Here is an 18,037-nt window from a genome sequence, read left to right as displayed (position 1 = left end):
TGGTGCCATTGCACTCCAGCCTGGGCGACAGAGCGACTCCGTCTCAAACATTAATAAATATAAAAAATAAAAGATATTTTGAGATAGTGGCCAGCATAATGAAGAACGATGGAGCAGAATAAAGGGATGGGAAGTGAGAGCGAGTCTATTTTAGAAAGGGTGATAATGGAAGCCTCCTCTGAAGAGGTAACATTTGAACAAAAGCCAGATAGAAGCGAGATCTGGAGTGGGGCGGGGGGAGGTGGTGGTGGTGGTGGTGGTGTTTAACAGTTTAAGTGCAAAGGTCCTGAGCTGGGACCAGATGGCAGAAATCTCAGGTTGTTAGCCATGAGATCAGAGAGCTGGCACTTATGTTATTTGGAGCCCTGTTGTTAAGTATCTTAAGTTTTGTGGATAGATTCAATAGCCTGTTTAATAACTGCAGAAATTACTGCAAAATTCAATTGACTAATTTTATGTTTCAAGAAAAAGGCCGAGTGCAGTGGCTCACACCTGTAATCCCAGCACTTTGGGAGGCCAAGGCAGGTGGGTCACTTGAGGTTAGGAGTTCGAGACTAGCCTGGCCAACATGGTGAAATCCCATCTCTACTAAAAATACAAAAATTAGCTGAGAGTGGTGGCACGCACCTGTAATTCTAGCTACTCGGGAAGCTGAGGCAGGAGAAATGCTTGAACCTGGGAGGCAGAGATTGTGCCACTGTACTCCAGCCTGGGCAACAGAGTGAGAATGTGTCTCAAAAAAACAAATAAAATAGGCCGGGTGTGGTGGCTCACACCTGTAATCCCAGCACTTTGGGAGGCCACAGTAGGAGGATCCCTGAGATCAGGAGTTCAAGACCAGCATGGGCAACATGGCGAAACCCCTTCTCTACTAAAAATACAAAAATTAGCTGGACATGGTGGCATGCACCTGTAATCCCAGCTACTTCGAAGGCTAAGGCAGGAGAATTGCTTAAACCTGGGAGGTGGAGGTTGCAGTGAGCTGAGATTGTTCCACTGCACTCCAGCCTGGACAGAGCAAGACTCCATCTCAAAAAATAATAATGATGACTGGGCACTGTGGCTCACACCTGTAATCCCAGCACTTTGGGAGGCCGAGGCAGGCAGATCATGAGGTCAGGAGATTGAGACCATCCTGGCCAACATGATGAAACCCTATCTCTACTAAAACTACAAAAATTAGCTGGGCATGGTGGCCCATGCCTGTTGTCCCAGCTACTTGGGAGGCTGAGGCAGGAGAATCGCTTGAACCCAGGAAGCAGAGGTTGCGGTGAGCCAAGATCGCGCCACTATACTCCAGCCTGGCAACAGAGTGAGACTTTGTCTCAAAAAAACAAAACAACAGTAAAAAAAAAAAAAAAAAAATTATAATAAAATAAAAGAGAGAAATCTGCCAAAGGAAAGGAATAATAGGCTTAACAGAAGTCTGGCCGGGCGCAGTGGCTCATGCCTGTAATCCCAGCACTTTGGGAGGCCGAGGCGGGTAGATCACGTGGTCAGGAGATCGAAACCATCCTGGCTAACATGGTGAAACCCCGTCTCTACTAAAAATACAAAAAAATAGCCAGGCGTGGTGGCAGGCACCTGTAGTCCCAGCTTTTCGGGAGGCTGAGGCAGGAGAATGGCGTGAACCCGGGAGGTGGTGGAGCTTGCAGGGAGCGGAGATCGGACCACTGCACTCCAGCCTGGGTGACAGAGCGAGACTCAGTGTAAAAAAAACAAAAAACAACAACAACAAAAAAACGGAGGTCTGAAACACAGCAGAGGAGACATTAAACTTTAAAGCTCTGGCCGGGCGCAGTGGTTCACACCTGTAATCCCAGCACTTTGGAAGGCCAAGGTGGGTGGATCACAAGGTCAGGAATTCAAGACCAGCCTGGCCAAGATGGTGAAACCCTGTCTCTACTGAAAATACAAAAATTAGCCGGGCGTGGTGGTGGGTGCCTGTAATCCCTGCTACTCAGGAGGCTGAGGCAGAAGAATCGCTTGAACCCAGGAGGCAGAGGTTGCAGTGAGCCAAGATTGCACCACTGTACTCTAGTCTGGGCGACAGAGCAAGACTGTCTCAAAAAAAAAAAAAAAAAACTTTACAGCTCCAAAATAATCCCTGATTCCATGCCCTGCCTCCAGGGCACACTGGTGCAAGGAGTGGGCTCCCAAAGTCTTGGGTAGCAGAGTCCAGCCCCAATGTCTCCTCACACAGGTTGGAGTTTAGTGTCTGCAGCTGTTGTAGGCTCAGGGTACAATCTGCTGGCAGATCTATCACTCTGGGGTCTAGAGGGCAGGGGTCCCCTTCTCACAGCTCCACTAGTCAATGCCCTGGTGGGGACTCTATGTTGGGCCTCCAACCCCACCTTTCCCCCTCGGCAATATCCTAGTAGAAGCTCTCTGTAGGGACTCCAACTGTGCAGCCAACTTCTGCCTGGACAGCCAGGCTTTCCTACACATCCTCTGAAATCTAGGTGGGAGCTGCTAAGCTTCCTTCACTCTTGCATTCTGTGCACCTACAGGCTTAATCCCACATGAAAGCTGCCAAATTTTTTTTTTTTTTTTTTTTTTTTTTTTTTTTTTGAGGTGGAGTCTCGCTCTGTCGCCCGGACTGGAGTGCAGTGGCCAGATCTCAGCTCACTGCAAACTCCGCCTCCCGGGTTTACGCCATTCTCCTGCCTCAGCCTCCCGAGTAGCTGGGACTACAGGCGCCCGCCACCTCGCCCGGCTAGTTTTTGTATTTTTAGTAGAGACGGGGTTTCACCGTGTTAGCCAGGATGGTCTCGATCTCCTGACCTCGTGATCCGCCCGTCTCGGCCTCCCAAAGTGCTGGGATTACAGGCTTGAGCCACCGCGCCCGGCCGAAAGCTGCCAAATTTTATGGCTTGCACCCTCTGGAGTGGTGGCCCAAGCTATACTTGGGACCCTGTGAGTCATGGCTGGAGATGGAGCAGCAGGGATGCAGGGGAGCAGTGTCCCCAGGCTGAACAGGAGACAGGGCCCTGGATCTGGCCCAAGAAACCACTCTTTCCTCATATGCCTCAGAGCCTCTGATGGGGGAGGTTGTACTGAAGACTCCTGAAATGCCTTCAAGACCTTTTCCCCATTGTTTTGGCTGTTAGCACTTGGCTTTCTTTTAGTCACGCAAACCTCTCTAGCAAGGTAATACAGCCTGCTTGTATTTCTCTCCTAAAAAATGCTCTTCTTTTCTCTACCACATTGCCAGGTTGTGACTTTTCCAAACTTTTATGCTGTGTTTCCTATTTACTGATTGATTTTTCAGAGACAGGGTCTCACTGTGTCACTCAGGCTCATGGGCAGTGGCTATTTACAGGCATGATCCCACTCTTGATCAACACAGGAGTTTCGACCTACTCCACTTCCAGCCTAGGTCAGTTCACCCCCTGCTAGGCAACCTGGTAGTCTCCCACGCCTGGGAGGTCACCATATTGAAGCCAAACTTAGTATGTACACCCAATCAGCATAACACACTACATCCCAGAACTCCTGGGCTCAAACAATCCTCCTGCCTCAGCCTCCAAGTAGCTGGGAGTACAGGCACGTGCCACAGAGCCTGGCTGCCTCCCTTTATTTATTTATGACGGAGTCTCGCTCTGCCGCCCAGGCTGGAGTGCAGTGGGTGATCTCGGCTCACTGCAAGCTCCGCCTCCTAGGTTCACACCATTCTCCTGCCTCAGCCTCCCGAGAAGCTGGGACTACAGGCACCCGCCACCACGTCTGGCTAATCTTTTATATTTTTAGTAGAGACGGGGTTTCACCGTGTTAGCCAGGATGGTCTTGATCTCCTGACCTCGTGATCCACCTGCCTCAGCCTCCCAAAGTACTGGGATTACAGGTGTGAGCCACCGTGCCTGGCCCTTTTTTTTTTTTGGAAGCAGAGTGTCACTCTGTCACCCAGGCTGGAGTACAGTGGCGCAATCTCAGCTCACTGCAACCTCCGCCTCCCAGGTTCAAGCGATTCTCCTGTCTCAGCCTCCCAAGTAGCTCGGATTACAGGCGCCCACTACCATGCCCAGCTAATTTTTGTATTTTTAGTAGAGATGGAGTTTCACCATGTTGGTCAGGCTGATCTTGAACTCTTGACCTCAAGTGATCCACCTGCCTCAGCCAGGTGTGAGCCACCACGTCCAGCTGAGCCACCATGCCTGGCGCCCTTTTAATTATAAATTCCTTTTTCTCTTTTTTTTTTTTGAGACAGAGTCTCCCTCTGTTGCCCAGGCTGGAGTGCAGTGGCGTGATCTCAGCTCACTGCAAGCTCCGCTTCCCAGGTTGATGCCATTCTCTCGCCTCAGCTTCCCGAGCAGCTGGGACTACAGGCGCCCGCCACCATGCCTGGCTAATTTTTTGTATTTTTAGTAGAGACAGGGTTTCACCGTGTTAGCCAGGATGGTCTCAATCTCCTGACCTCGTGATCCGCCTGCCTCAGCCTCCCAAAGTGCTGGGATTACAGGTGTGAGCCACCGTGCCTGGTGCACTTTTAATTATAAATTCCAACTTTAAGTTGTGTCTTTACTCCTGTGTCTGCTCATAGGCTGTTAGAAGCAGCCACATCACTACTTGAACGCTGTGATGCTTAGAGACCCTAGGTCATCCTTTTTTTTTTTTTTTTTTTTTTGAGATGGAATCTAGTTCTGTCACCAGGCTGGAGAATGGCACGATCTCGGCTCACTGCAACCTCCGCCTCACAGTTCCAAGTGATTCTCCTACCTCAGCCTCCTCAGTAGCTGGGATTACAAACGCGTGCCACCACGCCCAGCTAACTTTTGTATTTTTGATAGAGACAGGGTTTCACCATGTTGGCCTGGATGGTCTTGATCTCCTGACCTCATGATCTGCCCTCCTCGGCCTCCCAAAGCACCATTCTTAACCTTCCACAAATCCCTGGAGCATGGAAACAATGTACCAGGCTCTTTGCTAGATTGTAGCACAAGTGACTTTTACTCCAGTTCCCAACAATTCCTCATTTCCACCTGAGGCCTCATCAGCCTGAACTTCACTCTCCACATTTCCATCAGCATTTTGGTCACAACCATTTAACCAGTCTCTAAGAAGTTCCAAATTTCCCTGATATTGTTATGCTCTTATGGCCCCTCCAAACTCTTCTAACCTCTGTCCACTAACCCATTCTAAAGCTGCTTCCACATCTTCAGGTATCTTTATAGCAATGCCCCACTCTGCTAATTTTCTGTGTGAGTCCATTTTGCATTGCTAAAAAGGAATACCTGAGACAGGGCAATGTATAAAGAAAAGATGTGGGCCAGGTGCGGTGGCTCATGCTTATGATCCCAGCACTTTGGGAGTCAGAGGCGGGCAGATCATTTGAGGCCAGGAGTTCAAGACCAGCCCGGCCAATATGGTGAAACCCCATCTGTACTAAAAATACAAAAAATTAGCCGGGCATGGTGGTGGGTACCTGTAATCCCAGCTACTTGGGAGGCTGAGGCAGGAGAATCGTTTGAACCCAGGAGGCAGAGGTTTCAGTGAGCCAAGATCGTGCCATTGCACTCCAGCCTGGGTGACAAGAGTCAAACTACGTCAAAAAAAGAAAAGAGGCCGGGCGCGGTGGCTCAAGCCTGTAATCCCAGCACTTTGGGAGGCCGAGACGGGCGGATCACAAGGTCAGGAGATCGAGACCATCCTGGCTAACACGGTGAAACCCCGTCTCTACTAAAAAATATAAAAAAACTAGCCGGGCGAGGTGGCGGCCGCTTGTAGTCCCAGCTACTCGGGAGGCTGAGGCAGGAGAATAGCGTAAACCCGGGAGGCGGAGCTTGCAGTGAGCTGAGATCCAGCCACTACACTCCAGCCTGGGCGACAGAGCGAGACTCCGTCTCAAAAAAAAAAAAAAAAAAAAAAAAAAAAAAAAAAAAAAAAAAAAAGAAAAAGATAAATTTAAATCATCCGGGTGTGGTGGCTTAGGTCTGTAGTCCCAGCTACTTGGGAAGCTGAAGTGGGAGGATCTGCTTGAGCCTGGGAGGTCAAGGCTGCAGTGAGCTGCAATAGTGACACTGCATTCCAGCCTGGGCAACAGAGTGAGACCTTGTCTCAAGAAAAAAACATTAACATCACCAGTGATATGGCATATGGACGTCATATGCCCCCAGTATGATATAATGAGAAGAGCAATGCCTCTCTGTAGCATTCTCTCTACCCCCACCCCACAAAAAATATAACCTCAAACCAATCAAGATAACAGATCAGAGGAACACAAATTGAGAGACAGTTTCCAGATCATGAAAGACAAGGAAAAAGTAACAAACTATCACAGATTGCAGAAGACTAAGAAGGTATGACAACCAAATGCAACAGAGTAACCCAGACTGCAGCCTAGCATGGAAAAAAAGCATTAGTGGAAACACAGAAAACCCGAATGAACTCTGTCATTTCGTCAAAAGTATTGTGCCACCTCAATGTCGTTTTTTTGTTTTTTGTTTTTTTGGGACAGAGTCTTGCTCTCTTGCCCAGGCTGGAGTGCGGTGGCACGATCTTGGCTCACTGCAACCTCCACCTCCCGAGTTCAAGCGATTCTCCTGCCTCAGCCTCTGGAGTAGCTGGGACTACAGGGGCCCGCCACCATGCCCAGCTAATTTTTGTACTTCTAGTAGAGACAGGGTTTCACCATGTTGACCAGGCTGGGTCTCAAACTCCTGACCTCAGGTGATCCGCGCCCCCCCAGCCTCCCAAAGTGCTAGGATTACAGGCATGAGCCACTGCTCTGGCCAATGTCTGAACATTAACAAATGTTGCCAAAGCAATGCAACATTTTAACATTTGGGGAACGTGGGTGATATTTTTTAAATGTCTGTACAATCTTTGTAATTCTTCTGTAAGGCTAAAAACAGTTCAAAGTGAAAATGAAACAAAATGGGCCCAGCACAATAGCTTCACACTTGTAATCCCAGCACTTTGGAAGGCTGAGGTGGGTGGATTACCTCAGGTCAGGATTTCGAGACCAGCCTGGCCAACATAGTGAGACCAAAAATTAGACTCGGCACGGTGGCTCATGCCTGTAATTTCAGCACTTTGGGAGGCCAAGTTGGGTAGATCACAAGGTCAGGAAATCGAGACCAGCCTGGATAACACAGTGAAACCGCATCTCCACCTCAAATACAAAATAATTTTAACCGGGCATGGTGGCACGCGCCTGTAGTCCCAGATACTTGGGAGGGTGAGGCAGAAGAATTGTTTGAACCTGGGAGGTGGAGGTTGCAGTGAGCCAAGATTGCGCCACTGCACTCCAGCCTAGGTGACAGAGCAAGACTGTCTCAAAACAACAACAAAAAAAAGAGCAGGGCCAGTGGCTCACACATGTAATCCTAGCACTTTGGGAGGCTGAGGCGAGAGGATTGTTTGAGCCCAGGAATTTAAGACTGGCCTGGGCAACATAGTGAGACCTTATCTTTATCAAAAATTTTAAAGAAAATTAGCCGGGCATGGTGGTGCACACCTGTAATCTCAGCCACTCAGGAGGCTGAAGCAGGAGACTTGCTTGAACCTGGGAGGCAGAGATTGCAGTGAGCCAAGATCGCACCACTGCACTTCAGCCTGGGCAACAGAGTGAGATTCTGTCTCAAAAAAAAAAAAAGGCCAGGCGCAGTGGCTCACGCCTGTAATCCCAGCACTTTGGGAGGCCGAGACGGGCGGATCACGAGGTCAGAAGATCGAGACCATCCTGGCTAACATGGTAAAACCCCGTCTCTACTAAAACACACAAAAAAAACTTGGCGGGCGCCTGTAGTTCCAGCTACTCCGGAGGCTGAGGCAGGAGAATGGCGTGAACCCGGGAGGCGGAGCTTGCAGTGAGCCGAGATCGCGCCACTGCACTCCAGCCTGGGTGACAGAGCAAGACTCTGTCTCAAAAAAAAAAGAAAAGAACGCAGGTCTAGAGGTTAGACGTCTAAAATGGGGTGGCACGGCTGTGTTTCTTCTGCAGGCTCTAGGGGAGAGTCTGTTTACTTGCCTTTTCTAGCTTCAGGAAGCCACCCCCATTCCTTGGCTCATGGCTGTTCCTCCATCTTCAAAGTTCAAAGCCAGCACCATGGCATCCTCTCTTCTCTGACCTCTATGTCCATGCTCACATCTTCCATGAATCAGACCTTCCTGCATCCCTCTTATTTATTTATTTATTTATTTTATTTTATTTTTTGAGACAGAGTCTCACTCTGTTGCCCAGGCTGGAGTGCGGTGGCTCAGTCTCGGCTCACTGCGGCCTCCACCTCCTGGGTTCAAGCAATTCTCCTGCCTCGGCCTCCCCAGTCGCTGGGATTACAGGCGCCCGCCACCATGCCCAGCTAATTTTTGTTATTTTTAGTAGAGATGGGGTTTTGCCATGTTGGCCAGGCTGGTCTTGAACTCCTGGCCTCAGGTGATCCACCCACCTCAGCCTCCCAAAGTGCTGGGATTACAGGCGTGAGCCCCAGTACCCAGCTACATCCCTATTTTAAAGACCTTTATGATTAGTGTGCCTACCCAACTGATCCAAAATAATCTCCCTAACTCATCAGCCTCAATTTTTTATTTTTTATTTTTTTGAGACAGGGTCTTCCTTTGTCACCCAGGCTAGAGCGCAGTGGTGTGATCATAGCTCACTGTAGCCTTGACTTCTTGGCTTAAATGATCCTTCCACCTCAGCCTCCCAAGTAGCTGGATTACTGGGGTGCACAAACACACCTGGCTTTTTGTTTTGTTTCGTTTTTGAGACAGAGTCTCACTCTGTCACCCAGGCTGGAGTGCAGTGGTGCCATCTCAGCTCACTGCAACCTCCGCCTCCCAGGTTCAGGTGATTCTCCCTCCTCAGTCTCCAGAGTAGTTGGGATTACAGGCGCGAGCCACCCTACCCAGCTAATTTTTGTATTTTTAGTAGAAAAGGGGTTTCACCATGTTGACTAGGCTTGTCTTGAACTCCTGACCTCAGGCAATCCAGCCACCTTGACCTCCCAAAGTGCTGGGATTACAGGAGTGCTGAGCCCCAGTGCCTGACCCACCTTTTAAATTTTGTTTTTTTATTTTTATTTTTTTTTTTTTTTTTTTTTTTTTTTTTTTATTTTTTTGAGACGGAGTCTCGCTCTGTCTCCCAGGCTGGGGTACAGTGGCCGGATCTCAGCTCACTGCAAGCTCCGCCTCCCGGGTTTACGCCATTCTCCTGCCTCAGCCTCCCGAGTAGCTGGGACTACAGGCGCCCGCCACCTCGCCCGGCTAGTTTTTTGTATTTTTTTTTAGTAGAGACGGGGTTTCACCGTGTTAGCCAGGATGGTCTCGATCTCCTGACCTCGTGATCCGCCCGTCTCGGCCTCCCAAAGTGCTGGGATTACAGGCTTGAGCCACCGCGCCCGGCCTAAATTTTGTTCTAACTTATTGAGCAAAAAATGGCACCTTGGCTGGGTGCGGTGGCTCATGCCTGTAATCTCAGCACTTTGGGAGGCCGAATCAGGTGGATCCCTTAAAGTCAGGAGTTCGAGACCAGCCTGGCCAACATGGTGAAACCTCATCTCTACTAAAAATACAAAAATTAGGTTGGGCGTGGTGGTTCACACTTGTAATCTCAGCACTTTGGGATGCCGAGGTGGGCGGATCATGAGGTTGGGAGTTTGAGACCAGCCTGGCCAACATGGTGAAACCCCATCTCTACTAAAAATACAAAAATTAGCCTGGTGTGGTTGCGCACACCTGTAATCCCAGCTACTTCGGAGGCTGAGACAGGAGAATCATTTGAACCCAGGAGGCGAAGGTTACAGTAAGCCAAGATCACACCACTGCACTCCAGCCTGGGCGACAGAGCAAGACCCCATCTCAAAAAAAAAAAAAAAATTAGCTGGTGTGGTGGTGCACGCCTGTAATCCCAGCTACTCAGGAGGCTGAGGCAGGAGAATTGCTTGAACCCAGGAGGCGAAGGTTGCAGTGAGCTGAGATTGTGCCGCTGCATTCCAGCCTGGGCAACAAGAGCAAGACTGACTCAAAACAAAAGCTAAAACAAACAAACAAGAAAAAACGAGAATCGGAGAAAAGAGGAGACAGAGACCAGAAAGCTGGGGGACAGAGAGAAATAGAGAAGCCCAAAGACCATGAAATAAATGAACAGACTCAGAGGGAAGATAGAGACCCAGAGAGAGGGATACAGAAGTCCAGGGGACACAGCACCCCAAAAAGTGTGGGTGCAGTGGCTTACACTTTTTCCTAGCACTTGGAGAGGTCTAGCATGGTGGATTGCTTGAGCTCAGGAGTAGAAGACCAGCCTGGGCAATATAGTGAGACCCCGCCTCTACAAAAATTACAAAAAATAGCCATGCATGGTGGCTCACACCTGTAATCCCAGTACTTTGGGAGGCCAAGGCAGGCAGTTCACGAGGTCAGGAGTTCGAGACCAGCCTAGCCAACATGGTGAAACGCTGTCTCTACTAAAAATACAAAAATTAGGTGGGCATGGTGACGGGTGCCTGGAATCCCACCTACTCAGGAGGCTGAGACAGGAGAATCGCTTGAAATCCGCAGGCAGAGGTTGCAGTGAGCTGAGATCACACCACTGCACTCCAGCCTGGACAACAAGAGTGAAACTCTGTCTCAAGAGAAATAAAAAAGAAAGAAAAGAAAAGAAAGAGAAGGGAGGAAGGGAGGAAGGAAGCAGGAATGGAAGGAAAGAAGACAGATAAAGAGCGCCAGGATTAGCAGGGTGTTCTAACCCCTTAGTGCCTCTCTCCACACCCCCAGCAGAGGGCGACCGGGACTTCTTTCCTGGGAGTCTCGGTGATCAATCCCCTCCACTTCCCCCGAGCCCATCCGATGGGGCTATTTTTATGCAGTGTCACCGGATACCAGTGCCTAGAAGGCCACCGTCTTGTCTCTACGCCCTTCAGTTCCTGAGAATGACCCTGTGGCATCTCCCCGGCCCACACCCCCACCCCCACCCGTTCCTGGCAAGCCCAGCCTCCTTTTGCGAGTCATAGCCACAGCTCAGGCCCTGCTGGTTCTCAGACAGTCTTGCGAAGAAGCCAGGTGGAGACTCTAGGGCGAACTCTGGGGAGAGAATGGGGCGTGCGTGCACTGCTCAGTGGTTTGCAGCTGCCAGAGTGACCCTAGGACGGGACAGCCACCGGGACTGTGGCAGGACCCACATGGGGTGATGGTCAGGGAGAGATTCAGAGATAATGACTCCCGAGACTCTAAGTCCTCTAGAGACGCTAAGGGGAGACCCAAAGGGGAGGGGGAGAGGAACCCTGAGGCAGAGGCATGGAGGGCTAAGAGATAATGAGCAAAAAGAGACCTAGAGAGGAGAGACAAAGAGACCAAGAAAGACAAGAGATAAACGGAGACAGACCAAGAGTCAAAATAAAGACGGAGATCAAGACGTAGAGGCTGGACGGACCCATACAGAGGCCCCCAGAACGACGAATCTCAGAAATAAATGACTCATGGAGATACTCAGAAATACATTCCAACAGAGACAGAGACCCACAGGGGACAGCTGGACACAGACACACAAGAGAGAGACAGAGATGCAAAAAGGGAACTCCAGGCCGGGCGCGGTGGCTCACGCCTGCAACCCCAGCACCTTGGGTGGCCAAGGCGGAAATATCACTTGAGGTCAGGAGTACCAGAACTGCCTGGCCAACATGACGAAACCCCGTCTCTACTGAAAAAAAGAAAAAAGAAAAAAGAAAAAAAATTAGCTGGGCTTGGTGGCACCTGTAATTCCAGCTACTAGGGAGGCTGAGGCACGAGAATCGCTTGAGCCCGGGAGGCAGAGGTTGTTGCAGTGAGCCGAGATCCCGCCACTGCACTCCAGCCTGGGCAACAGGGGGAAACCGTGTCTCAAAAAAAAGAAAGGAAAGAAGGAAGGGAGGGAGGGAGGGAGGGAGGGAAAGAAAAAAGAAAAGAAAAGAAAAGAAAAAAAAGAAAAGGCCACCGCAACCGAAGGCTCAGATTCTGACGAGACACACGCACGTGGAAACTTGGAGAGACGCAGGACAGGATCCCGGCGGCAGAGGGACAGAGGGAAAGGGGACCCCGGGACGGGAAAGGCGCAGAGCAGGTGCGGGCGGCGGCGGCGGGGCAGGTCGGGTGTCCCGGCAGAGGGCGCGCGGTCGCCCTGTCACCCTCCACTCCGCCGGGGTCACAGTGCCCCCTCCCCCGCGCCCTGGCCGCCCTGCCGGGCTATTTTTATGCGCGGACACCGGACACCGGGTTGGGGCTGGGGCGGCGGCGGCGGCGGCCGAGGAGGGGCCGCACCGGGGCCGGGCATCGGGGCCACACGTCCGTTCGCGGGTCGCCGGGGCTGCGCGCGCCATGGAGCCGCGGTGCCCACCGCCCTGCGGCTGCTGCGAGCGGCTGGTGCTCAACGTGGCGGGGCTGCGCTTCGAGACGCGGGCGCGCACGCTGGGCCGCTTCCCGGACACTCTGCTAGGGGACCCCGCGCGCCGCGGCCGTTTCTACGACGACGCACGCCGCGAGTACTTCTTCGACCGGCACCGGCCCAGCTTCGACGCCGTGCTCTACTACTACCAGTCGGGAGGGCGGCTGCGGCGGCCGGCGCACGTGCCGCTCGACGTCTTCCTGGAGGAGGTGGCCTTCTACGGGCTGGGCGCGGCGGCCCTGGCGCGCCTGCGCGAGGACGAGGGCTGCCCAGTGCCGCCGGAGCGCCCCCTGCCCCGCCGCGCCTTCGCGCGCCAGCTGTGGCTGCTCTTCGAGTTTCCCGAGAGCTCGCAGGCCGCGCGCGTGCTCGCCGTAGTCTCCGTGCTGGTCATCCTCGTCTCCATCGTCGTCTTCTGCCTCGAGACGCTGCCTGACTTCCGCGACGACCGCGACGGCCCGGGGCTTGCTGCTGTAGCCGCAGCTGGCCCGGTGAGAGGCGGGGCGTGGGTGGAGATGGGCGGGGTTTGGGAGGAGATGGGCGGGGTCCAGAGGGGACCTGGCCAATAATAAGGCGGGGCCAGGGGCTGCGAGGGGTGGGCCAGCGAAAGACAGGGTGGGCGGGAGGCGGGGCCTGAGGATCCGAGTCAGAGGACCGGCCCCATCAGAAGGTGGGGTTGAGGTCAGTGAGAAACCCGGTGAGCAGAGGGCAGGGCCCTTGGTGCAAGGGGTAGGAGGACAGGAACCTTAAAAATCAGAGCTGAGGGGGCCCAGGAGAGCCTGAAAACTCCGGGGTCTGTGCGGTTGGGAAGGATGTGCTGTGGGTGATGAAAGCCAGGCCCTGAATAACGCCCGCTGAGGGTGCTGGAGCCCGAGGGGTGAGAGTAGGAGAAATCTATGGAAAGAAAGCCAGGCTTAGGGGCCAGAGGAGGGGCCTAGTGCTCAGCTTGCAGAGGTCTTTCTTTCTTTCTTTTTTTTTTTTTTTTTTTTTTTTCTGTGAGACAGAGTTTTGCTCTGTCGCCCAGGCTGGAGTGCAATGACGCTATCTTGGCTCACTGCAAGCTCCGCCTCCCGGGTTCAAGCGATTCTCCTGCCTTAGCCTCCCAAGTAGCTGGGATTACAGGTGCAGGCCACCACGCCCGGCTAATTTTTGTATTTTTAGTAGAGATGGGGTTTCACCATGTGGGCCAGGATGGTCTCTATCTCCTGACCTCGTGATCCGCCCGCCTCAGCTTCCCAAAGTGCTGGGATTACAGACGTGAACCACTGCGCCTGGCCTCATTACAGTCTGGGCTGGGACTGGGGAGGGCAAGGAAAAGCTAGGCACAAGGTGGTGGGGCCAGGGCAGGGACCCTCCCCATCTAGCAAATCAACACTGGAGGCGGGACTTTCGGAGAGAAGAGGTTGCACCCTACTCAAACATGAGTTCCCACGCATGAAGGGGCAGGAGCCACCTCTCCAGCCACCCACCAGGTCAGGAAACCAGAAAGTCAATGGCCCAGGGATGATCCCTGGGATCCTGGGAGGAAGTCCGGAACAACCAGGTCACCGAGGGCCTTGGTGCAGCGGCTACTGACCAATGTGTAAAGAGGAGCTGCGTATTTAAATGATGATTAAGGCTGTCCCCGTGTCCCAGCCCCAGCCTGACCCTCCCTGAACACTTTTCTCCCTGCAGTTCCCCGCTCGGCTGAATGGCTCCAGCCAAGTGCCTGGAAATCCACCCCGCCTGCCCTTCAATGACCCATTCTTCGTAGTGGAGACGCTGTGTATTTGTTGGTTCTCCTTTGAGCTGCTAGTACGCCTCCTGGCCTGTCCAAGCAAGGCGATCTTCTTCAAGAACGTGATGAACCTCATTGATTTTGTGGCTATCCTGCCCTACTTCGTGGCACTGGGCACCGAGCTGGCCCGGCAGCGAGGGGTGGGCCAACAGGCCATGTCACTGGCCATCCTGAGAGTCATCCGATTGGTGCGTGTCTTCCGCATCTTCAAGCTGTCCCGGCACTCAAAGGGCCTGCAAATCTTGGGCCAGACGCTTCGGGCCTCCATGCGTGAGCTGGGCCTCCTCATCTTTTTCCTCTTCATCGGCGTGGTCCTCTTTTCCAGCGCAGTCTACTTTGCCGAAGTCGACCGGGTGGACTCCCATTTCACTAGCATCCCTGAGTCCTTCTGGTGGGCAGTGGTCACCATGACTACAGTTGGCTATGGAGACATGGCACCCGTCACTGTAGGTGGCAAGATAGTGGGCTCTCTGTGTGCTATTGCCGGCGTGCTGACCATTTCCCTGCCTGTGCCTGTCATTGTCTCCAATTTCAGCTACTTTTATCACCGGGAGACAGAGGGCGAAGAGGCTGGGATGTTCAGCCATGTGGACACGCAGCCTTGTGGCCCACTGGAGGGCAAGGCCAATGGGGGGCTGGTGGATGGGGAGGTACCTGAGCTACCACCTCCACTCTGGGCACCCCCAGGGAAACATCTCGTCACCGAAGTGTGAGGGACAGTTGAGGTCTGCAGGACCTCACACCTCCCTAGAGGGAGGGAGGGAGGGCAGGGTGGAGGGCAAGGCTGGGGGGAGGGGATTGGGTTTAGGAAGAGCTAGGTTAAGTGGTAACAAATGGGGAAACACTGAGTCTTGTTGGGTCTTGGGTTGTGTGGTTTGGTAGCTCCTGTGGGTATCTCCTGAAGCAGCAGCGAATGGCAATGGGTTGTGTTGTGTTAATGAAGACTCGGTTCATATTACACTGAGTTGTGCAAAGCTCATGGAGCCTTTTGGGGTAGTGTTGAGATAGGTCTGGTCATATCATTTTGTGAGTTTCCTAGTCAGTGTTGGGTTTCGTTGGGTTGTGAGTCTGGGTGAGGGTTGTCTAGCTGCATTGTGTAGGATTCTGTGGTTTGGTGGGTCCCCTAAGGCCATGTTGGGTCAAGTTAGATGGTCCCCCATGGCATGGTTGAGATTGATTGTGTGTGGTGTTCAGTTTCATTGAGACATGGTAGAAATTGTGTAGCTTTGTGATTCTTCTAGGGCCATGTTATTTTAGGTTTTGTGAACTTGTGAGTCATGTAGAAATGTGAAGAGTCAAGCGGTAGAATTTGAGCTTTCTAGGTAACATTGGGTTAAGTATGTATGACCAAATTAATCTTGTAGAATTCTACTGGGCTGAATTGTGTAGAGGTGTGTGGCTGGACATTTTTCACGGCCACAGTGAGTTGAGTTGTGTTGAATTGTACAACCATATGAGCCTTGTAAGGCCAGTTCAGTTGGGTCATGCCACTGTTTGAGTCTCATAGGGCCACGTTGAGTTGAGTTCCATTGAGTTGTGTCACTATGTGAGTCCTATAGGAAGTTGGGTTGAGTTGGACTGTGTGAATGAGTTCCATAGGGGCACGTCGGGCTGTTTTGCGTTTAGTGGTAGCACCAGGACCCAAAGGTAATAGCAATGAGGAAGCATCGTGTATCAGGGAGCAAATGCGGTGGCGAGGGCTCTGGGAGATGTGCTGAGCTGGCTCCCCAGCTCACTGTAGGGGGCGGGACTGGATTCTGTATCCATGGGATTGGGTGTTCATCCAGAGGTGATTGGGGTGAACTAGGAAAAGGTGGATGCTCCTCCTGTTTACCCCACATCCACTTTATTGTGCTGTTCACCCCCAATCTCCCCTACAGTTTTATGCTCAGACATGGAGGTCAGAACCACAAGGGAAGGGGGAGAGGGGGAGAAAACTGTACTCTGTCCAGACATGATAGAGGGACAGAGCCAAAAGGATGGGGAAAGAGACCCAGAAAAAAGAAGAGATGGAAACCCAAAGAGACAGAGACCCAAAGGGAGCAACATAGAGACTCAGGGAGAGGAAGACAAAGACCTGGAGGGTGGGGTATGGCAGAGATAAAGAAAAGGGGAACAGAAATCCAGAGGGAGAAAGTGACAGAGACCAAGAGCGGGGGATAGAAGCCGGGCGAAGTGGCCCACTCCTGTAATCTTGGCACTCTGGGAGGCCAAGGAAGGGGGATTGGTTGAGGCCAGAAGTTCAAGACCAGACTGGGCAACATGGTGAGACCCCATCTCTACAAAAAATACAAAAATTAGCTGTGGTGGCACATGCCTGTGATGCCAGCTACTCAGGAAGCTGAGGCAGAAGGATCCCTTGACCCTGAGAGATAGAAGCTGCATTAAGCCATGATTGCACCACTGCACTCCAGCCTGGGTAACAGAGGGAGCCCCCATCTCAACAAACAAACAAAAAGAGTGGGGGGACAGAGACCCAGAGGGCAGTGTCAGGCGCCCAGAGTTGGAGACAGAACAACAGAGTCTCAGGGAAAGAGAACCACAATAGAAAAAGGCAGAAAAGGCCGGGCGTGTGGCTCACGCCTGTAATCCCAGCACTTTGGGAGCCCGAGGCGGGCAGATCACGAGGTCAGGAGATGGAGACCATCCTGACTAACACGGTGAAACCCCATCTCTACTAAAAATACAAAAAAATTAGCCGGGTGCGGTGGCGGATGCCTTTAGTCCCAGCTACTCGGGGAGGCTGAGGCAGGAGAATGGCGTGAACCTGGGAGGCGGAGCTTGCAGTGAGCTGAGATCCGGCCATTGCACTCCAGCCTGGGCGACAGAGCAAGACTCCGTCTCAAAAAAAAGAAAAAAGAAAAAGGCAGAAAAAGTTGGTGCCCCTGAACCCAAGAGTGACGTATAGTCTATTCCATAGAATCACAGAACGATCCTAAACCAGGCCTGTCACCTACCCTCCCCACAGCTCAGGAAGGCTGTCAGACAGGCTGGGGGCCTCACTCTGTTTTCCAGGGGAGAAACCTGAGTCTCAGAGCAGGGGAGTGGCTTCCCAAGGTCTCGCAGCTTGTCCCCAGGGGCCAGGCAGGCTGTCTGTCTGCTTCACATGTCCCTGTCAGCCTGCTGGGACACACAGGTCCTCCTGAGTTCCATAGCCTCATTTCTTACACACAGGGAAACTGAGGCTCAGAGCGGCGGATGTTACCCAAGGTCACAAGGCCGAACATTTTCAGAAGTCTTTCGGAACTCAAAGGGCATTTAGAGGAGAAGGAAGGCTGAAATCACTAACACATATAGGGCTTCCTTTGGTAACAAAGTACTTTACTTGGATTAATTTATTAAAACCTATCCAGTGGTTTACAGACTGTTGTTGTTATTTTTAGCCATACCCACCCCTTTTTTGGGTCAAATAAATCTTCCTTAGAGACACCAGTGGGAAGCATGGGAAGAGAACTGGTTGGAGGAGAACACGCCTCCTCTTGGCAACTCAAAATGCAGCTCAGGAATTCAGTGTGGAAACCCCTGGTGTCATCTGAGCACCTTTTCATACAGCTAAAGAGAAGAAGGCACAGATGGTGGGAAGAGTTTGATAATGGTGGAAATTAATAGAAGCTTTAGGTAGTCACTTGTCTCTGAAATGGAGAGAAAGCCACATTTAGGGACAGAATGGAGACGGACCTCACAGTGACAAGAGACAAGTCGGACTCCAGCACAGAGACCTGAAGAGGAGATGCAGAGAGGAACTGAGGCCGGGAGGGAGGAGGGGCCCAGAGCAAAAGAGAGAAATCCAAGGGCGAGGGGGAAGAGGGCAGATGGCCGGGAGGGGGGACAGAGACCCCCACAATGGGAAAGAGAAGCAGACAGTGACCCCAAGAGAGAGGATGCAAGAGACTCAGAGAGAAGGAGAC

General features: G+C 52.2%; 1 protein-coding gene across 1 annotated transcript; it reads left to right on the top strand.

Annotated features, from left to right (window-relative positions):
• The first annotated feature begins 11,956 nt into the window (after window positions 1–11,956).
• On the top strand, window positions 11,957–17,470 carry KCNA7 (potassium voltage-gated channel subfamily A member 7). Its single transcript, XM_010369437.2, has 2 exons — window positions 11,957–12,843; window positions 14,027–17,470. Exons 1-2 carry the CDS (start codon window positions 12,289–12,291, stop codon window positions 14,840–14,842), a joined length of 1,371 nt encoding a protein of 456 aa, XP_010367739.1. The 5' UTR covers window positions 11,957–12,288; the 3' UTR covers window positions 14,843–17,470.
• Window positions 17,471–18,037: the final 567 nt, after the last annotated feature.

The sequence above is a fragment of the Rhinopithecus roxellana genome, chromosome 12 (genome assembly GCF_007565055.1).
Source record: "Rhinopithecus roxellana isolate Shanxi Qingling chromosome 12, ASM756505v1, whole genome shotgun sequence".
Classification (NCBI taxonomy): Eukaryota; Metazoa; Chordata; class Mammalia; order Primates; family Cercopithecidae; genus Rhinopithecus; species Rhinopithecus roxellana.
This window is presented reverse-complemented; position numbering and strand designations above follow the sequence as displayed.